The sequence below is a fragment of the Eubalaena glacialis genome, chromosome 4 (genome assembly GCF_028564815.1).
Source record: "Eubalaena glacialis isolate mEubGla1 chromosome 4, mEubGla1.1.hap2.+ XY, whole genome shotgun sequence".
Classification (NCBI taxonomy): Eukaryota; Metazoa; Chordata; class Mammalia; order Artiodactyla; family Balaenidae; genus Eubalaena; species Eubalaena glacialis.
Genome location: NC_083719.1, coordinates 51,067,946 through 51,091,611, shown reverse-complemented (window position 1 = coordinate 51,091,611; position 23,666 = coordinate 51,067,946). Strand labels below are relative to the sequence as shown.

The window sequence follows — 23,666 nt, the reverse complement described above, 5'->3', positions numbered from 1 at the left end:
AGTTCTGCTTTTCAGAGGTTGTGAAAGTAACTCCTTTGTCTTTCATCCTACATGGGTTTAAAATACAGTAAATGTCTTAAGGAGGATTCTTACTATGTGTTTGTTGTAGGCCTCTCTACACTATGGCTTGATTTCTAAACTCTGTGAGATTGTTGGAGATTTCATTTTGCTCGTTTGGGCCCACTGCTTAGCCTCTTGTACTGCCAGAGCTCTCAGCAAATGTCTCATATGGCCATATGCTCAGACTCCTCTTCCCACCTGACATGTCAGTCCATATCGTTGTCAAAACCTCAGCTGATTTCTCTTTCCTCTAGTAGAGTCCTCTGCCTATGGCAAGACTGATCCTCAGATAATTCCCAGACTCAGAAAATACTCCCAGAGAAGCCAATAGCTGGCAATATTAGCTTTCCTGGGGGACTCGCCCCATACTGGAATTTTACTTATCTAGCCATCCATAGATCTTTTATTTATTTAAAAGTATAATTTTTCTAATTCATCACTTTACTCCCAGATATTGCCATTGAGGGTGATGACTTGCCATCACTTATTGTATCCTCATGTATCTGATTATATCTTCTATATCCTAGAGAAAGAAATCTCCACTGCTGTTATTGTAAGAAATAATAAGCCTGACCTGTGTTTATCCTTGCATTTCTCAGAGTTCTGTGGCTGTTTTCTTATTTTTGTGCTCAAAATCAGGTCCCATGCATCCCTCTAACCAGGTTTCCTCATCTGTCAATTTCAACTTTGTTGCTGATGATCAAATGAGATTGCTACTCTTCCAGTGCCGAACTAAGAGATAATAGCTCTGCATCTCATATATGTAACAGGTTCACAGCATAGTGGAGATCTGCTATAATTTTTCACAACATGTTCTGATTGTTTGGGATAAAAGGTGTAATAAACACAAAGAATAACATGCAGCCATTGCACAAACCCAGAAGCATCCTCAGAGTACCTTTATACGCCTTGCCCACCTCTGCATGCTAGGGTGCATATCCACTATCACCCACAAGGGTACACCACTCATCATGATTATAGAATAGGATAAAGTGACCAGAGGGTCTCTCAGAGACGCAGGAAGTTTTCCATTACCTCTCTTAAGTTCCATCTCCTCAACCTTCATTTTTTATTCCAAGATTGACCACAATTTTCCAGGATAATTCACAGTGAATTCACATATTGCCTACTGCCCTAACAATGTCATACAGTGGTCAGACCTTAGAACACTTGAACATTTCTGAAGTCTTTAGACATCGACAGTCCAGTTTGAATTTGGCTGTGTTCCTTCACTTCCTTTCTGGTCTCTCTTAATCAAAGGTTCAAAAAATTCAGCGTCAAGTACCAAAGTCACTTTATTATATGTTTAAACGTTTTAACTCTGTGTCATCTATTCTGCAGGGTACATAGGGAAATCATTAGTAATGGGAAAGCACAGTATTAAAACTGTGAGCTCAGGGTCAAGGTCAGATGCAGCCACCCTCTCCCACCATAAGAATTTGCTTCCAGTGCTAATTTCAGTGGTCCTGTGGTTAGTGAGTGGGCATGTACAGGCATATGTATGCATTTATGTTATGTACGCAAGTATTTGTAAATGAAGGTAGCATTTCCTACCAACATCGTACTTCATATGGGATCAATAAAGCAACTTCTATATATGTGAAACCATGAAGGGGATAGAATTTATGTGTGTAAGAGAGTGTGTCTGTGTGTGTGTGGGGGGGTGGATAAAACTTCTGGTAATTTAAAAAATAACAGTTATAAAGTGGTGATATTTGAACAAAGTGTACAATTTGTATTATAATTTGGTTCAATCATAAACTTAATATAGAAGAAAATGGTGTTTTAATTTTGAGTTCATTGCCCAATTGAATGATCCAGCCTTAGACAGAGACTATGAATTCCATGACCCAACACCAGAATAACACTGGGTCATGTGAAAAGGAATGGAAATATTCTAGATAAATGTAAGCTAGCACTTACATCTCTCATCAGGATTAACTGCACTGATGACTCTGTCAATCTTAGTTCCTTCCTCTGAAATATGTACCATTTCCAGGCATTGCATCCTCAATTTATTTTATCAGTATCCAATTGACACGGTTTCCAGTCCCATTAGTATCCCTGAAACAGGCAACCAGGACCTAGAAACCAGCTTCCATGAGGAACAGTTGAAGGAATGTGGATATTTTCTGTGTGGAATAAAGACTTCCAGAGAACATCATATACGTCTTTGTATATTTGAAGAACAGTCTTATGGAGGAAGATTAAAACAGACTTGAACCAATAAAAGGAAACTGTGAAAAGGCAGATTTCATTTACACAGAAATTTATCTGAAAGAGTTGTTAAAATGGACAAACTTACTTTTTCAGGTAGTAAGCTCCCTGCCATTGTATGTGATAAGCAGAATCTAGACATCCATCTCTGAGCATGACTGTTGAGGATGTTCTTGTATTGGTTGGAGAAGTTACATTATGTATCTTCTCTAACTCTTTAGAATCTATGATTTTATATTTTAGTGGGATTGCATGTAACTACCTGTTTTTAAAGTAGTTTCTGATATTGTAAGGCTTATTACTGGTTTGGCTTCGAAATTTTAAACTCATTAGTAAACCCTATAGCAAAAACAGGGCCTGATTCTCCCATTAGAAAATAAATAGAAAGAAAAAGACAGAATTCTTAGGCCCTTTCAAAAAATTATCTTGTGAATAAAATCGTTGTAGTTTCAGAAGAAATGTAAAGGTTAATGAACTTTCTACTAAAAGACAGCACCACGTCTACAACATATTTTAAAATCCCTCTGATTTTACCTCCAATTTCCTGAGAAGGCAGATTTCTGGGTTATATTAAACTCCTGCTGTTTGATCATGTACTGTTTTGTTCTCTATTAGAGATAAGCATTTTTTCCCATGTGAATATTCCTTCATTTATACTGAGCATGTTTAAACTTGCAGAATCAATCTAACACCTTCAGATGAACTAATGAGCAAATAAAACAATTCCCCAGGCTTTTACAAGAAATGAATGGATTTGTCATAAACGTATCTCAAACACCTTCACTTCAGCTGCATGTTCTTGTTATTGCCAGAAAAAATTAACACATTGGATTTTAAATCATGACTTTTATTTCGTTTGACTTGAGAATATTTAGAAAATAAAAATTCAACACTGTGGACAACTTTTTTTTTTTTTTTGGCAAAAAGATCTTAGTAAAATCTCTTAGCTGGTTAACTTTATATGTGTGTATATATACATATATGTACACACACACAGACACACATATGTAAAACTGGTTTCTTAGGAAACCAATGGCATGGCTGAAAATCATGTCAATTAGATACTGATAAACTGAGGATGCAATGCCTGGAAACAGTAGGTACTTCAGAGGAAGGAACTAAGATTGACAGTCAGCAGTGTAATTGGTATCTGATAAGAGATGTAAAGTGCTAGCTCACATTTATCTAGAATATTTCCATTCCTTTTCACATAACCCATTTTACGTATAAACACATAAAATATGTATTTGTAAGAAAAAAATTAAAACATGTCTGCTTACTCATCAATATCTCTAAGACACTACTTGACAGTGTGAAAGGGATGGGTCTGTACTAGGTAAGTGTGAGTGAGCTTTATGGCTGAATGAATTCAAAAAGAGTTGATACGAACTTCACTAATTAGGAAATCTAAAACTATGTTAAAATGTTTTGTTTTTGTGGAAAGAACACTAATTGTACAGAGCCAAAGGCGTCTATGGTAATGTCTATTCTTTCCAGTTATATCCCCCACCTTCCCACCTTACTTCCTTCTACCAACTTCTGAAAATTAAGCTGAAAAGAAACAATTTTGAGAAAACAACATGGCATGGATGGCATAGTATGTTGAGTACTGTGGTATAATATGGATATCACAGATCCCAATTTTCAAGTATGATCCTAATTTTGTACAATTTCATTATTTTTAATCAGGATGATTCAATAAATATTGAATTAAGTGTGCTTTATTCTTATGAAAAATTATCAGAAATGAAGAATAACAAAAATACTGCATACAATATATTACTGAGATTACTGAGAAGGAAATTTATGACCTTAAATAATAATTTTTTAAAAATTAAAAGGATAAAAATTAATGTCCTAGAAAGCCACCTTAATATGGTATTAAAAGGACAGAATAAATCCAAAAATCGCAGTAAGGATTTAATAAAGAGCAGAAATTAATGAAATTGAAAATAAAGATACAATAGAGTCAATTTCAAAAATTCATTATTTAAAAAGAATAATAAAATTTACAAATATCTAGCAAGATCAGGAAAAAAACAGGGCATGAGTAAATAATATTAATATACAAAGAGAACAGAATTATAGATACAGGAGAGATTAAATGATATAAACAACTTTTTGTCAAAAAATTTTAAAACAGAAAAAATTAATTCCTAGCAAAAAGATAAATTATATAAACTGATTCAAAAAAGAAATCGAGAAAACAAAGACATTTTGAAAAAGGAAATATAGGGGCAATCTTACTCATAAATGTAGATGTTAAAAAAAAAGAACCTCAAGCAAAAGTGGTATTCCCCGCTTTTCAAAAGTTCACTTTATGCCACTTTTGCTTTTACGAAAGGCCTAAACTAGTACCTCTTTTCACTAACTGAAAGAAATCTGAAAAGGATTTTGGCTTTTAAGAAAAAAGAGGAAAATCGAAAAAAGAATTTTACGTTTGTTTTTCAGGGAGCCATCATACAGGCAGCACACACCCCCAGCAGGCAGAGTGGCGCCACCAAGCTCCTTCCCCAGGATTACAGCCAACATCTCAGCATCAGGCTGCCATAGCTTGAACTGTGTCTGTGAGCATCTGTGCTTTATCTGTTTATTTTGTGTATCCATTAGCAAGATGTGTCCTAAGGTAATTGTTTCTTTGCTTTACCCCTTTTGGCTTACGAAAAATTTCACAGGAATGCTCTACTTTCACATAGTGGGGGAAGCCTGAATTAGCAAACCAAGTTTACCAATGCACAAAAATGATCAAGTTGAGTTCTTCCCAAGAATACAACAGCAGTTTGACATTAGAAAATCTCCTACAATCTATTAATGTAATTCAGCGCATTAACAGATTGAAGAAGTAAATCCATTATAGTCATTTCAAAAATGTTGAAACATATCCCCAAATTAAAAATCCATTCAAGAAAGAGATTAAGAGAAAACTAGGAACAGATGGGAACTTTCTTAAAACCTGATAAATGGTATCTACCCAAGATGCAGAGCAACAATTCTACTCATGGCAAACATTAAAATATTCCTTTTAATATCAGAGATGCTGCTATCGGTTTTTCTATTCAAAATCAAACAGAAGTCCTCGCTCAGAAAGTATGGCAAGAAAAAAAAGAAGAAAAAAACGTATGTATTAGTTTGAAAGATATGTGTCTTTATTTACATACAAGACAGATATGATTGTCTTCATTCAAAGCCCCCCAAACCCTATAAATAATGAAACTGAAGGTTTTAGTAAGGTTGCTGAATATGGGATCAAAATCCCACAAGGACATTTCTATACAGCAACAGGGAATAATTAACAAAACCCAGAATCACTATTTAATATTCAGAAAAGGGGGCTATTATTCGAAGAAAGACATGAACCCTCTGTAACACATGATAAGAGGTAGATTCTAGATAAAGACCTAAATGAGAAAGGTTTTTTAATATTAACTTCATAGTTTTACCTAAGCAGAAACCTTTGTGACCTAGGAATGGGTAAGAACTTCTTAAAACTTCAAAACACAATGACAATGCAAACTTAACGTGGACTTAATTATGTCAAAGTTCAGAATTTTTTTCAGTGAAGGACACCATGGATAAACTTAATATACAGATAATAAAATGGGATAAGAGATTTATAGTGTCTAAAGCAGACAACGGATTAATATCTAGAATATACAAGAAATTCTGTAAAACTGATAAGGGCAGAAACCCCCTTAGAAAAATGAGAAAAGCAGTTACAGAAGAGGAATCCGAAAGACTGATGAGCATTTGTAGGGATCTTAAACTACTAGAGATCAGATAAAAGCAAATTAAATCAATACCGAGCGTTCCTAATTCCCATTCTCGGTCAACGCTTGTCATTTTCCATAGTTCTAATTTCCTCCAACCCTCATGCACTGTTAATAGGTATCTATACTGGTCATTTTGGGGAACTGTTGGTGTTATTTAGTCAAGTTAAGTATATTCATATTCTGTGACCCAGACATTCTGCTCCTGAGTCTATAGGCCAAACAAATTTTGACAAGGTCCACATTAGGATATTCATGAGTATTACATGTAGTGGCAGGGAGTTGGAGGTATTCTGTGTTCCAATCAGTGAATAGTTGGATAAAATGTGGTAGATGCACACCTTAGGAGAACATTATTTAGAACCCACAGATTATAAATACACATAGCCACCCAGATGCATCTAAAAGCCTAGTGCTAGATGAAAAAGATAAGAAACAGTGCAATATATAATGACACCATTCCTGTAAATTAAAACATACGCACAGAAAACAACAATAAACATAATTTAAGAAAATAAAAAAGATACAGATTAAATAAACTCAACATAATGGAAAGTAGGATATGAGGATAGAAGGAAACAGATGAGTGTGTGGACTGGTGATGATGGTAGCCGCTAATTAAGAAGTGGGACTGGGGCAACTGTATGCACTCAAGGTTCAGAGGAGGAGAAAAGAGGATGACAACATAGCAAATACATGTGAATAAATCTCACCAAAAGATGTATAAAACATTTGTAAAGGAAATTATCACATTTTATTATAGACATTAAAGATTTAGGAGATCTAAATAAAAGAAGAGAAAAACCAGTTAGTGGATGGGGAAAGTGATTATTAGGATGTCAATTCTCCCCACATTGACTCATGCATTGAATAGGAACTTCTTCCCTTAATCCAACATGGTTTTCATGGAACTTGACAAGATGATTCTAAAATTCAAAGAGCCAAAAAAAAAAAGAAAAAAAAAAAGGCCAAGACACTCATGCAGCATAACAAGTTTGAAGGGAGATATCAAAACTTCTTACAAGGCTCCAGTAATTGAGACAGTATGGTATTGGCACAGGATTTGACATGTAGACCAAAGGAACCAAATAAAGACCTCAGAAATAGACTCACACAAATGGAAATTTAAAATATAACAGATTAGCACTGTGAATCAGTGGAGGAAATAATGAATTATTTTCAGTAAATGGTGGTTGGAAAAAATTAAATAGGAAAAAATCCCAAAGTGACCAGATCCCTACCCTATAACACAACCCCCCCTCCCCACCAAAACCCAGAAAATATCAACAACACAAATCATTTCCAAAATATTTGAAATATAAATATTTGAAAAATAAAATATTTTAAAAAAATATTTGAAAATTTGAAAATATTTGAAAAAAACACAGGAAAATATCTTTATGACATTGGGGATAGAGAAGAATTTCTTAAGGCAGATAATACATACCAGAAAGATGATAAAGAAAATGAAGAACTACAATTCATTAAAAGATATCATAGAGTGAAAAGACAAACCACAAATGAGAGAAGATAGCTGCCATTCATATAATTAAAAAAGGAGTCAGCAGAAAATATTTTAAAACTATCAAAAATCAACAAGAAAAATGCAATCAATAGGAAAATAGACAAAATTTGTAAAGGAATTTCACAGATGAAGAAATTCTATAACTAATACACATATAAAGTTATTTTCAATCCCCATTGGTAATTAGAGAAAGTGAAATTAAATCCCCAATGATATATCATTTTATACCTATCAGACTGGCAAAATCTAAAGGACTGAAAACATCAAATGTGGTAAACAAAGTTGGTGATAGATCAGCAGTCATTTAGGAAAATGGTTTGGTTTAGGTAGTCAAATTAAGGATGTGTTTTTCTTATGACCCAGCTGTTTGCTACTGGCATTTATTCTAGAGGAACTCTTATGCTCCAGGAGAGATGAAAATAATATTTATAGCAGTGTTGTTTATAAACAAAAAATGGGATAACTCAGTTGTTCATCAACAGGAGAATAGATAAATTGTACCATATTCACATAGTGTGTGATAGTATAGCAATAAAAATAAATGAATGTGGCTACGCTCACTGAAAAGACAAATCCAAGAAACATAATGCTGAGTGAAAAAGCAAATATAGAATACATACATTGTTACCCCTGCAAAAGTTCAAAGACAAGCAAAATTAAATAACATTGATTAAGTATACAAATGTATACTTACTTGTGCAAAGAAATGATAAATACAAAATTCAGGGGAGGCAGGAAGCAAACAAAGAAGAAGTACAGAAGGTGCTTCAGTAATACTGGGAATTGAGTCTGGTTTGTGATTAAAATCCTATGTGTGGCTTTTCAGGCCTGACCATAGGCAATTATGGAGGCTTTACCTGGTAGGCATCACAGAAGAAAGCTGCCCTCCCCACACCAGACTTGGTGTAAAGCCAGTGCATTACAATCTCTGAAGGAGCTGCAATCAAGGTCTCAGGCCCCTGGCCTGTGATGCTCTTTCATATATTTACATTCCTCAGCACCTGCATTCCTGGGTCCTTTATCTGAGGGCTTGGGCAGAGGGCTTCTTCTGGACCTCTGCTGAGACCTCTTTAGAGGGGCATTAGGGAGAAACCTTAAAGATACTTTTCCCCACTCTGAATTAGTACCCAGTACTTTTCCACTCCTAGTCTTCCCTTCTCCCCCCCCCAAAAAAAGCCCCAACACACACACATATACACCCCTCAGGGCCCATAAAAGTGCCAAGGCCTTTTGTTCGGGGCCTCCTCAACAATAAGATTACCCCCACATCTGTCCTGGTCCACCTGACCCTGGAACAGTGCACTGTTCCATGGGGGAGAATAGAACACTGGGGGTGGGGGGGTTGGCATTTCCTCCGGTTTTACACTCTTGTTTACACCACTGTACCAAGTGATTAAAGGCTTAACTCTTTCAGTTTTGGCTGAGCCTTGCTTAGCATAGCTGAGCTCTTGATAGTAATATATTGCTTAAGTTAGGTTGTATAATAAAGCTACCTTGAACCTCCTCCATAAAAACTTATAAAAAGTTAAAGTTCTGTGGAACCTCTATGGGGAGGACAAATAAGACGAAATCACAAAGAAGCAAATATTTAATTTATAGCTTCAGTACCCCAGAGTACAAAAAGACAAAGGATATTGAGGGGTTATCAGAAAAGTGACTCATTCTTTTTAAAATGTGGGTATAGGGTAGAAGGTAGGATACAAAGGAATCTTTTAAAGCACATAATTCATATAATAAATTTTCTCTTCTTTGGTATGAAATCCTTTAAGTAAGACTGAATTTCACATTATATTTTGGGCTAAATGTAATATATTTTAAAATGTATCTATACCAAATCTATGGACAATGGATTTCTATGGTTACTTACCACTTTATAAAACAGTATGTGCTTATAAAATGCCTTTAAACTAACTTTCTTCATTCAAACTACTGTATAAAGTTATATTTGTCCTTAAACTACTTTCTTCAAACCTTGAGGATTTTGTAATTCAATTTATCTTTTGCCTCAACCATACAAGGCTCTGTTTTTACCTCCTTTTGGTTTACATCATTGCTGTACTGATCTTATTGGTCTTCTTATGTAGAAGTCCCTCTTGTTCCCTGAAAATCAGAGTTCCCCATGTCTGAGCTTCTCCAACCAGACCCCCAAAAAACATCATAAGGGTAAATACTAAAACTGCACAGTAGTCCATGTTCTGACAGACCATGGTTTTATAAAAGACGAAATTATATTTTATGTTTATATTGTCTGATCATCATTACACATAACAAATTCTCAAAGGTGAAAAAGGTATTAGAGATTGCTTTGCCCTAATTTGATAATTCCTTATATCTATATAGTACAATTAGTTATAATTTAGAATGTGCTTTCACATCAGCTCATTTGATCCTTGTAACTATATTAATTAGGAATATATAATTATTACCATCTTACAGATCAGAAACAAACAAAAGAAGAGGTTTCTATGATATCCCTGAGGTCATACATTTAGTTAGACATGAACTCAGAAATAAGTATTCCTTGTCCGTTGTACAAGCATGAGACACTCTACACTAAAGCACAGACACTTGTCCTAAACTTGTGGGACAACTTGTAAAATATTAAAATAAAATAGTATGAAAGTGAAACACTTCCAAACTCATTCTATGAGGCCACCATCACCCTGATACCAAAACCAGACAAAGATACCAGAAAAAAAAGAAAATTACAGGTCAACATCACTGATGAACACAGATGCAAAAATCCTCAACAAAAAACTAGCAAACTGACTCCAACAATACATTGAGAGCCAGAGCAATCCTGAGAAAGAAAAATGGAGCTGGAGGAATCTGACTCCCTGACTTCAGCCTGTACTACAAAGCTACAGTAATCAAAACAGCATGGTACTGGCAAAAATACATAAATATAGATCAATGGAACAGGATAGAATGCCCAGAAATAAACCCACCCACTTATGGTCAATTAATCTATGAGAAAGTGGGCAACAACTTACAATGGAGAAAAGACAGTCTCTTCAGTAAGTGGTGCTGGGAAAACTGGACAGCTACATGTAAAAGAATGAAATTAGAACATTCTCTAACACCGTATACAAAAATAAAGTCAAAATGGATTAAAGACCTAAATGTAAGACCAGATACTATAAAAGTCCCAGAGGAAAGCATAGGCAGAACACTCTTTGACATAAACCATAGCAATATTTTTTGGGGACCCATCTCCTAGAGTAATGGAAATAAAAGCAAAAATAAACAAATGGGACCTAATTAAACTCAAAAGCTTTTGCACAGCAAAAAAGACCACAAACAAAACAGAAAGGCAGCCTACAGAATGGGAGAAAATATTTGCAAATGATGTGACCAACAAGGGATTAATTTCCAAAATATACACACAGCTCAATATCAAAAAAAACAACCCAATCAAAAAATGGGCAGAAGACCTAAACAGACATTTCTACAAAGAAGACATACAGATGGCTAATAGGCACATAAAAAATGTTCAACATGGCTAATTATTAGAGAAATGCAAATCAAAACTACAATGAGGTATCACCTCACATCAAAAAATCTACAAATAATAAATGCTGGAGAGGGTGTAGAGAAAAAGGAACCCTCCTACACTGTTGGTGGGAATGTAAATTGGTACAGTCACTATAGAGAACAGTATGGAGGTTCCTTAAAAAACTAAAAATAGAGTTACCATATGATCCTGTAATCCCACTCTTGGTCATATATCTGGAGCAAACTCTAATTCAAAAAGATACATGCACCCCTATGTTCATAGCAGCACTATTTACAATAGCCAAGACATGGGAACAACCTAAATGTCCACTGACAGATGAATGGATAAAGATGTGGGAGGGTGTGTGTGTGTGTGTGTGTGTGTGTGTGTGTGTATCTATATCTATGAATGATGGAATATTACCCAACCATAAGAAAGAATGAAATAATGGCATTTGCAGCAGCATGGATGGACCTAGAGATTACTGTAGTAAGTGAAGTAAGACAGACAAAGACAAATATCATATGATATCACTTATATGTGGAATCTTAAAAAAAAGATACAAATGAACTTATTTACAAGACAGAAATAGACCCATGACATAGAAAACAAACTTATGGTTACCAAAAGGGAAAGGGCCAGGGAAGGGATAAATTAAGAGTTTGGGATTAACATACATATACTACTATATATAAAATAGATACGAACAAGGACCTACTGTATAGCACAGGGAACTAGACTTAATATCTTGTAATAACCTATAAGGGAAAAGAATCTGAAAAAGAATATATATATATATATATATATACACACATACATACATATTTAAAACTGAATTGCTCTGCTGTATACCTGAAACTAACATGACATGGTAAATCAACTATACTTCAATAAAAGAGAAATAATTTATTAAAATAAAACTGAGATTAGAACCAATAAAATGAAATGAACTTAAATTATGATAATGAGTTGTTCAAAACCTTTATAAGGAATACCAATGCTTTTGTCAAATATAGCTTTTGTCAAATCTGTTACTTTTGAGTTCATTATCTACATATTAAACATTATTGACATCAAGGCAAAGTAAATTTAATCATGAGTTTTTCTCAGATTTTGCTCTTACTGTATAGTCTCCATTTTTTTCATATGTACACCTGTAGCTTTCAGTAAGAGGATACTTAGCAAAATCCTTACTTAAAATTGACCAGTGCAGAAATATTTTTCTACTAATATATATAAGGCAGAAAGCAAACAGCTTTAAAAAAGACCTTGGACAATGTTACCAGACTTCTTTTTCTTTTCTTCCTTTTTTTTTTTTTTTTTTTTTTTTTTTGCATTAGCCTCCTTACCTCCAAAAAGATGGAATGCTTTTCTGCGGCTTGGTAGGGGCCACTTTGCAGAGCTGGATTTCTGAAAGCTTTGTTTTCTTTTCAAATATTCTTTAGTAAAGAATGTTTTTGTGGCATTGTTCAGTTCTAGAGTAAAGCAAAAGAAAATAGTATTTTTAAACATTAATTTGAGTAAAATGGCAAGAACCTGAAAAATGGTTGTTGTAGTACTTTGATAATAAATTCAGATCTCTTTAAGGCAGTGAAGACAAAAGTAGAGTCAACTTTTTTTTTAACCCAAGCAAACCTAACTCCTCCGAATTTGATGAAACTCTGATATGCCTACACATAGAACACACACCTACTGAGCAGCTCCTATGTCAGATACTACACCAGATATGGAGAACACAGTGATGAATGAGACATAGCCCCGCCCTCAAGAAGACTGCAGTCTAAAAGATGGAAATAAACAGGTAGACCAAAAAAAGGGGGGAAACGTGTTATGGGTGTAGCAATAGAATAACTAGAGTGTAATCATGGCTCAGGATTGATAATGAAAAGGAAAAATCCTTAGAACTTTTTACATCAGTCTCTTTATTTCATTCCATATGTGATGGGTTGACCATTTAGACGCTAATGCTGCTGATATGAAGTTTAAAAAACGTAGAAATAAATTCTCAACCTTTCAGAAACTTATTAATGAATTAAAGAGAAAAGGAAAATATTCATTTGAAATAAATGAATACCAATCAAAGATCACATATGACGACATTCACTTTATTTTTTAAATTTTATTTATTTATTTATTTATTTATTTAGGCTGTGCCGGGTCTTAGCTGCACCATGCAGGATCTTTTAGTTACGGCATGCGGGCTCTTAGTTGTGGTCCAGTGGGTAAGACTCTGCGCTCCCAATGCAGGGGTTTGCTCTCTGGTGGGGGAACTAGATCCCACATACATTCACTTTAAATAAGAATCTAGATACGAGCCAGGGAAAGCAAGGCATGATCAGAGTTGAACTGTTCGATGGAGAAGTTCTTCTCAGGGAGGCCAGTGTAGAGCTGGTTACTAACTGAGAAATAAAGTAGTCTTTCCATCAATGGTGCCCTCTTACTTTCATCCCACAATTATTCCTGTACTATCTTCTCTGTTTCCATCCTTCAGGCTTTGAGCTTCTGCTCAAACCAGTTACATCAAATTATCTCTATTTTTCCTAATTACTCCCCAGAATTGATTCTTTCCTTAAGCAATTCACAGGGAAAACAGATTCTCAAAGTTTACATTTAACAGCAAAAGAAACAATGTAAAAAACAGACCACTCCAAGCAAGGGAGGTTAAGTATTAAACCCCCAACTCTGTTTAACTCCCTTCCCCATTCTATACCCAAGGGCCAGTAATTAAAGCACACAAGATAGAGAAAAAGTAATTTCATAGTCTGTGTACTCATTGTGTATGTTGGAGGTTGTTACGGCTAGTGAATGTTTTATCCTTCATATGTTTAATAGTTAAATCATTTCAGATTGGATATTCTCACAGTGTTTTCTGCAGCAGTGCACAGTTGTTTTATCAATGTCCACTCTGCCCACTGCCTGTGAACAGCCCCTTAGTATAAGATGGTCATGGCACTACTACCTGGTTAAAAGGACTCATCAGTGTCATTCATACTGATGAAGAGAATGGAAGAGATTATCAAATGACTTATAACACATTCACTTATAGTAACAATTCTTGCAGGGCTTATCTTTAAGCTGTAATTCAGGGTATTTTCTGAGAAATTAAAAATCCTATAAGTGGTATTGTGTTAACAATTAACTCTTGGGCAAATTGACTCACAACTTCCTAAATGCCTTTAAAAGTAAGACCAGTGTGGTGGGTAAATGATTTCATGTGGGAGATAATATAAACCAAGGTGAAGAGTTTGCAACTCAAGAATTCTTATTCCCCTCCTTTCTCTTTCTCCTCTCCTCTCCACCTTCTTCTGGAGAGCTTGTAGCCATGCTCTAAAATGTTGATGCAATAACCAGAGGATGCCACTGCACTGCCCTCTCTTAAAATGAAAACTTATTTGGAAGTGTAATTGATTTCAGTAAACCAGATCAAAAAGACATTCTTGTAAGAGTCGGCCAATAAGTGCAGTTTTGAAAGCTGGTCACATATCAAACTTCTCTTAGAGGGTAGATGAGAGAGGTAAAAGTAATAATGATAACTGTGATACTTTTGTTTTCTAGCTTCGAGGAACTTATTACACAATGCACTTTTAACCTACATAACAAACCCATGTGATTAATGCACCAAAGAAAAAAAGGGTTCATAAAAATATTTATAATACCTACAAAAATTATGATCAGAGAAATTACTTTACTAAAATGTGCAAAATGAGATGGGAGATGTACCTACAACATTTTGTTGAACGTAAATACATGTGTCCATAACATAGTCTTATGAGATGTTGGAAGATTTTATTTATTACACTGATCTGAAAGGCCTTTGGAGAAGAGAGGACCTAGAAGCCCTTGTCCCTCCATTTCTGGGGCAAACAAGAACTGGGCTCTAATGCTTCTTAACTGTGGCACCTTTCATAAGTTGTTGAACTTCTCTTTGTATTCGTTTTCTACCCTATCTCTGGCAAACATTTATTTTGCAATAGCTATGTGCCTAGCACTTTACTGGTCTAGCTAGAAATATAGAAATTAATTAAATGTAATTCCTGTCTGCTGGGCATTGTACTAGATCACTGATTCCAAAATACGCGTCTGGAGCCTGGCTATGCATCAAAATTGCTGAGGGCACTTGTTAAAAAGACAAATTCTAGGACCTTGCCCAGATATTACTGAAGCAGAATTGCTGTGGATGTGACCTAGGAGTCTGTGCTTTCTACAGGCTCCTTGGGTGATTCTGATGCACAGTCAAATTTGATAACCACGGGATGAAATGACCTTAAATCCTTTTCTGTTCTAAAATTACCTGTATTTATTTAAATAGGTTAAACCTTATCTCACTCTGCTATAAACTGTACAAACCTTACCCAAGGATGTTGTTCTTTCTATAGAACAGTGTTGCTTCATTCTAGTGGCATTTGAACTTGGAACTCCAGGATTTTGCAACAAATAAAATATTCAGTACTACCTTTCTCAGAATTATTTGGAAGAAGCACTAAGAAAAATCTGAAGGCAGACCAAGATGTAGGGCTCGGAGTAAAAGGTGATTAAAAACTACCTTTATCTCCTCCTTTGCCAACGCTACCTCTTAGGGAGTAGAGGCTTCTTATTACAATATATATTATAATGTATTAGATGTAATCAATATTTGATATCATTCAATATGTTAGAAAAAGACAAAACCCTTAATATCCTGGAAAGATTCTAAAGTCTACTCAAATGGTACATTTAGTTAAATGTGGTGGCAGTACCAGTGGAGACAGCAGCATCTTTGCGTGACACTATCATAGAAATAGTAAATAAGTGTTAAGATAAAAGTTCTAGTCTTCTTGACTTGGCTGAATGCAGGAGTCAATCACCAACTACATAAAAACATAATTCACATTATTACAGGGTATATTACCATGAGTTTCACTGTATCATATCATAAAGAATAAAATAAGAACAACCACATACACAGCACAATTTTGAACTACAGGCAGTACCAACAGGGTAGTGTAACCTTGATTTCTGCTTTATGCTTAAATATGGGCAATTTTATGTTTAAACAACTAATTATAATTAAGCAAATATTTGTTAGTAATAGTTTTAAGCATTCTGCTAAGTATAAGAGTTAAAACTGTGAAACAGGCATAGTACCTGCATTAAATCCTATCTAGTAAATAGGTAACCATTAAGTTATGAGGTAAGTGCCATGATAGGGTTAATTCAGGCCTTAGGGTCCTATAAAGGAGGGGAATATAATAAGAGTATTATTATAAATACAGGGCACAGTCATTTAGATAGACCCAGTGGTATTATGTTCTAATTTAAAAGGCTAGGATATATGTGTCCACCCATCTCATTTAGATTATTAAAGGCCTTGTTTACCTACTTAAAATTATGTCTCATTATTATGAAAGCTTTTTTTCCTCACAATTCCCTTCTGAGTCCTATGTTGTTTGATACATAATATTTCATTTTTCACAAAGATGCAACTTGCAAAAAGATGATTTGACAAAAAGAAATTTGTAGCATGTTTTAATAAAAGTTAAAAAAAAAAGACTACTTCTCCAAGAGTTTTGCATTATATATATAGAATGAGCCCTGATTTTGAGTGGAAATCCAACTTTCCTTCATTTCAACAGGCACTGGACATGCTTGTTCACAGGCATTATTTGGTTCCAGGAGATTAATGTACAATAAAGGACATTTGCAAGGAACAGACAAGATTGGGAATCAAGAGTCCCAATCAGTGGGCATTTGTATAAAAAGGGAGATTTCTTTTTATAATAATTTTTTTTTATATGAATGGCTGGATTTTATTTATTTATTTATTTATTTATTTATTTATTTGGCTGTGTTGGGTCTTCGTTTCTATGCGAGGGCTTTCTCCAGTTGTGGCAAGCGGGGGCCACTCTTCATCGCGATGCGCGGGCTTTTCACTGTCGCGGCCTCTCTTGTCGCGGGGCACAGGCTCCAGATGTGCAGGCTCAGTAGTTGTGGCTCAAGGGCCTAGTCGCTCCGCGGCATGTGGGATCCTCCCAGACCAAGGCTCGAACCCGTGTCCCCTGCATTGGCAGGCAGATTCTCAACCACTGCGCCACCAGGGAAGCCCAAAAAAGGGAGATTTCTAACAAAACAATCTTTACCAGCTGATGCTTAACTCTCATTTTTTAAACATAGCACATAGCTTTTAGTTTAAGTAACCTCTTGTGAGATGATCTTTAGAACTTTTAGATTAGTCTCATCTCACTCTTCTTCTTTAATATGTTGATGTATATGTTTATATATTTAATATGATGAATAATAAGTTTTCAAGAATATACAATCTAAGATAGTTTTCTTTGTATTGTTTTACAGCAGCAGGAGTAAAATTGAGTGAGGATGCTGCTTCAAGGGGATTTGAGATCTTTCCCTTACACAGGAACAGAGAAGGGCTAATATATTGACATTTGAGCTCACTTTACTAGATATCAATGAAAATCTATAAACTATCTTAAAACTGTCTTCAGGGTTTCAAGGGCAATGCTTGATCTGCACTTCTGCAAGAGGGGCAAGAAAGTCTCACTTGTAAGGGACCCTAACTCTCCTAGTGAAACTCATTTTATACCCATGTGAGCACCCAGAAAGGTTCATCTATGAGGGGAACACTACCAGTTAGAGAAAACTGGAGTCTGCTATTGCAGCTTGTATTTAACAGAATATGACTACTTTGACTCACAGAAATATGAGTAAGACAAGCCTCAGAACCAACTCTTCAGACCTGGCAGGTTCTCACCCTAGGGCAGCTGCAAGGTCTCCTAGTAACTGCATGTCCTATGTGATTTGGTGGCAAGAGGAACTCTGAATGTTGGGAAAGAGAGACCAACCAGGAATATCTCATTAATACTGATGAATATTTATCTATGTATCCTCTGAATATAAATTTTAACCTGATTTTCTTACCCTTTCCTAGTGAACTGTTCAAAGTTAAAATCTAGTTAGGAAGTTCCATTCTCCAACTAAATATGTAGCCTGATGACAGAGGCACATACAACAGGGACCAAACCAAACCAAAAACAAAAATTCTATATTTGACACTTTGTCTAAGTGGAGCTATGGATTTTACAATATACAAGTCATTACAGAATATAATTTATGCTTAACTGATGTTAATATTTAGGAGTTCCTATTTCATTAGGTAGATAAACTATAGTTAAAATTTTATCCATTTTAATGTAATAATTCCACTTAATATTTGGTACTGCAATATTTTATACCCATAATTTCTATACCTGAATAGGAAAAGAGTTGTTACAAATCCTTTAACCCTTTGGCCCAGGAGAAATCTGCTAGTACTATAAGACCTTCTTAGGTTAGAGAGTTTATCCAAGCTTTCATCTCAGCCACCTTGTGTTTAAGTTGTGCTTATTGATGTCCTTTAAGACTCTGGAGCATTAAGAATTATTTCAGTAACTGTTTCATTACCCAAGAATAACTAGTTTACCCTCTGTTAGAGGAATAATAAGGCTAAGAGGAGATCTACTAAATTAAGCCCAATTCAACCATAACCTTTATTGTGCTCTTAGTATGATAAAGACAAAATGCTAAGTACTTTGTACTGTTATGAGGTATACTGTTATTATTTTGTATTTAAAGTTACACTTCAAGATTTAGAAAAAGGCTTTTGAAAGCCTATGGATAGGGATATACTAGTGGATCTTCAAAACAGATAGTGGGAAGCAGCCACATAGCACAGGGAGATCAGCTTGGTGCTTTGTGACCGCCTAGAGGGGTGGGATAGGGAGGGTAGGAGGGAGACGCAAGAGGGAGGAGATATGGGGATATATGTATATGTATAGCTGATTCAATTTGTTATAAAGCAGAAACTAACACACCGTTGTAAAGCAATTATACTCCAATAAAGATGTTAAAAAAAAAAAAAAAAAGGTTATCACAGCATCCATTCTCGGCTTCAAAGAATCCATGATTCTCTGTCTTCTGTATGAAAAGAAACAGGACTCCATCCTCCCTGCCCACCATCATATTTAATGCTGTACCTCGGTTTACTTATTTATTTTTAAAAACTGTCAAAGTAACACATGCCCATGGTTTGAAAAGATCCAAATGATGTTAAAGGGCTTAAAAAACCAAAACCAAAACCAAAACAACAATGAAGATCTATTCCACTCCCTCTATCTCTAGCGCCACTCACAATCCCCAGGGACTGTTTTAAATATTCCTGTTTTCAAGCTTTTTTCTGGAGATTAACCTCCATAAGTGCAGGGCAGTGTTTTTCAACACTTGGTTTGCAAACCACTAGCCATATGTGAAAGGATTTAGGGTGAAATTGAATGAAAAAATTTTAAATTTTCATAGTTACCTATTTATTTTAATGTATATTAGAAGAAGTGTATAAACTAGAACATCAAATACATAAATTCACAAATAAATTGTTAAGGATGAGGCTAAAATAAGTATTTTTTTTAAAAACGTGTATTGATAATGAAGAAAACCCTTAAGTAAAAAAATAATTCTAGTGATATGTGGATACAGTAAAAATTGTAAAGGTGGTAGGAAAATGATAGAAATTTGAGAAACACTGCTCTAATCATTATGCTTATTTTTCTATTTTTTTATAATAAAATATTTTTTTCCATATATTAAAGCACAAGAGTGACTACACTAAAAGACATCATGAAATAGATACTCCTACTGATAAAGAATGAGTTTGTACATATATACAATGGAATACTACTCAGCCATAAAAAAGAACAAAATAATGCCATTTGCAGCAACATGGATGCAACTAGAGATTATAATACTAAGTGAAGTAAGTCAGAAAGAGAAAGACAAATACCATATGATATCACTTATATATGCCATCTAAAATATGGTACAAGTGAACCTATTTGCAAAACAGAAACAGACTCACAGACATAGAGAACAGACTTGCAGTTGCCAAGGGGGAGGGGGGTGGAGGAGGGAAGGACTGGGAGTTTGGGATTAGCAGATATAAACTATTATATATAGGATGGATAAACAACAAGGTTCTAGTATATAGCATAGGGAATTATATTCAATATCCTGTGATAAACCCATAATGGAAAAGAATATAAAAAAAAAAGAATGTCTGTGTATAACTGAGTCATTTTGCTGTACAGCGGAGATTGGCACAGCATTGTAAATCCACTATACCTCAATAAAAAAAAATGAATAAGTGTGGATTTTGGAGGTAGTGATGATTCTGTACAAGATGAACAGAAAAATGAAAAAGTTGAGGCATGGATGAACGCAAGAACAAAACCACTATTAGCATAAGAATTAACAGACCAGACTTTTTGGTATAGAATAAGAGAAAGTATGAAATGCCGTTAATGGGAATAGGGACAATACAACAAGACCAATTACAGGTTGTCACAGTGGATAAAAAGAGGAAATGTGATGTTCTTTTGGATGAGCTGTATGTCCTGGATAAAGCCCAGCAGGACATCTAAAAGTCAGACAGAATACAGGATAATTCGTCACTGTGTGGGACTGGCCCAAACACTGCAGGATATCTGTCATCCCTGCCCCTGCTGACTAGATGCCAGTAGCATCCTCCTATTATTGTGACAGTCAAAATATCCCTGGTGAAAAATATCATAAGCCTGCTTTATGCTTAAAATCCTAGATTAGGTTAAATGTCATTTCTTTACTTAGTTAGGGACTTCTACACACAAGGTGAAGACTTAGCCATTTTCTTTTCCTTTTTTTTCCAATGGAGTTCACCAGCACTTCTGCTTATCAGCACCTAGTTCCACCATGTAAAGGCACAAGAGTAGTGGCATGGGGTGGGTGGTCAAAAAGGAGACAGAGGTTGAATGGAGGAAAATAGTGGAACAAGGGTAGAAATCTTCCTTGCTGAGCTTTGGGTACATTTGAATGAGGTGAGAGCAGTGAGTGACTTCACAATTGAGAGTTAAGTTGTACTGACCCTGTGGCTCCCTATGCAATACATGAGACACTTGTATCTTCCATATGAGCATGGGCTGGGATCCCTGAACAATGAACACTGAGTCTATAGTAGGACTGCCCATACCAGTGTTCTCCAGAGTCAGTCCACAATAGGGGCAGTGACATGCTTGGTTTGAAGGCTTCAGTCATAAAGTAAATTCAAGAAAATATGATGCCTTCCCTTACAATGAAACCATAATCTCCTTGGCTGAGGGATTTCTCCCCCTTCACTTGGATGACCCTCTCTCCATTTAATGCTTGTAAGACACAGCCTTTTCCCTTCCTCAGCCTGCTGATGAAGGTGGCCTGCAGATCCTGTTATACAGCATGTAGCACCTCTCTGAACAGACCTACTGTTGGGGTGCTGATGTGGGAGTTCCTTGTCTGAAAGAACAAGGCTGTCAGACAATGAATAGGAAGGGTCTTCCCTATCCAGAGGTCTTTCTCCTCAGCTCTGCCCATCCTGGATTCTTTTTCATCTCCACAGACAAAAGAACTCTAGTTAACATCAGAACTTTTCCCAATCTCACAAGCAGGCTTAGAGTCTTCCATGTGCAAAACTTATTCTGCTGTTTTCCAAAGTAACTTTGCCATTTTATACTCCAACCAGCAATATATGAGTTCCAATTTCTCCATATCCTTGTCAACACTTGTTATTGTCTATCTTTTTAACTATAGCCATCCTAGTGACTGTGAAGTGATATCTCATTATAGTTTGGATTTGCAACTAATGACTAATGATATTGAGCATTTTTTTCATGTGCTTATTGGCCATCTTTATATCTTCTTTGGAGAACTGTCTATTCAAACTCTTTGTCCATTTTAAAATAGGGTTATTTGTTTTTTAATTCTTGAGTTGTAACAGTTCTTAATATATTCTAGATACTAGACCCTTGTCACATATATGACTTACAAATATTTTCGTTTACCCTGTGGTTATCTTTTCACTTTCTTGATAATATCCCTTTAAGCAGAGAAGTTTTTAACTTTGATGAAATCTGATTTATCTATTTCTTCTTTGGTTGTTTGTGCTTTAGGTGTCATATCTAAGAAACCATAGCCCAATCCAATTTCAAAAAATATTTACACCTATGTTGTCTTCTAAGAGTTTTATATTTTTATCTCTTACATTTAGGTCTTTGTTCCATTTTAAGTTAATTTGTGTATGCATGTGTGTGTGTGTGTGTGTATGTGTGTGTGTGTATTCATAGTGTGAGGGAGGGTTCCAAATTTATTCCTTTGCATATGAATATCTAAATGTGACAGGCTCTCTATGTTCTTACTGAGTATAGTGGTAGATTTCAGTAGATTAAAAAAAAATGTTTTTCTATTTGCTGTATATCCTTAGGACAACTTCCATAGACTTAAATGAAAAAAAAATCATTTCACCAGTTGAACGGTTGTTTTTCTGGGGTGAGGATCCATGAAGCTTCTCATGCTACCATTCCAGAAATCTTCTTCACTATTTCTTAATTTATCAACTTTAAATAATATTGACTTCCTTCTAGGAGGATTTGGGTCTTTTGCAATATCTTCGTCCCTTCTCACCTCTCAAATTTTTGTGAATAATATCATTTTTAGTTTCTATATTGTCTACCTTTATTATTAGTATGCTTTTATCAGTTAGGATGCTCTTGGTGTACACTAATAGAAAATTTATTCAAACTGTCTTAGTTAATTAGTAAATTTAATATTTCATGTAGTAGAAAATTCAAAGGTAGGGTAGGCTTCAAACCTGGCTGACTTGGTGGTTAAACAATGTTATCAAGACCCCTTGTTCATTTCTTTCCTTAGTTTTACTATCCAAAATAAAGACTTTATACTAAGCTGGTTCCCCACTTGCTCATAAGATGGCTGCCAGTAATTATCCCTATTACACACTTTCTTGTTTATGTCCAATGGGGAAGAAACTAGCTTTTCCATCTCATGTCTTAAGAGTAAAGGCAAATTTTGGTCTCACCTCATCACTCAGAACTGAATCACATGCCCATTTATGAACCTATCACTGGCAAAAGGAATAGATTACCAAAAAGCCAAAGATGGGTTCATCTACCCAGGAGCCACCTGGCCTATGCTGAGGGAGTTAAACACTGGAATAAAACTCAGGGTATGTTAGGAAGAAAGATGTAATGGATACGAATTAGCAACCAATAGGGTCTACTACCTATTTTTTCGTATGTTTTTCTGTTAACTTTTTTTCCCATATTTGGTAGTTTTATTTATTTATTTATTTTTTTAACTTTTTTTTTTTTTAAACATCTTTATTGGAGTATAATTGCTTTACAATGGTGTGTTAGTTTCTGCTTGATAACAAAGTGCATCAGCTATACATATACATATATCCCCATATCTTCTCCCTCTTGCGTCTCCCTCCCACCCTCCCTATCCCACCTCTCTAGGTGGTCACAAAGCACCGAGCTGATCTCCCATGCTATGCAGCTGCTTCCCACTAGCTAGCTATTTTACATTTGGTAGTATATATATGTCCATGCCACTCCATTAACTTTTGACAGTATTATCTTGACCTCCACTAACAAATGATATTAATGCCTCCTACCCTGTCTTCTATATATGCTCTCCCACTTCAAATTCTCAACTTCTAGTGTATCAAGAACTTTATCAAGATCACATCTAACAGTGTTAAGAAATTTAAGCAAAA

The 23,666-nt window shown here is 35.3% G+C and overlaps 1 protein-coding gene across 5 annotated transcripts in view; it reads right to left on the bottom strand.

The window, feature by feature from the left end:
• Positions 1–23,666, bottom strand: part of RNF180 (ring finger protein 180) — a 280,184-nt gene that overhangs the window by 38,507 nt on the left and 218,011 nt on the right. For all 5 annotated transcript variants that reach the window (XM_061187835.1, XM_061187840.1, XM_061187836.1 and 2 more), the window contains one exon: positions 12,415–12,540. In XM_061187835.1, the coding sequence (XP_061043818.1) occupies positions 12,415–12,540 (126 nt within the window). The remainder of the gene's footprint in view (positions 1–12,414; positions 12,541–23,666) is intronic.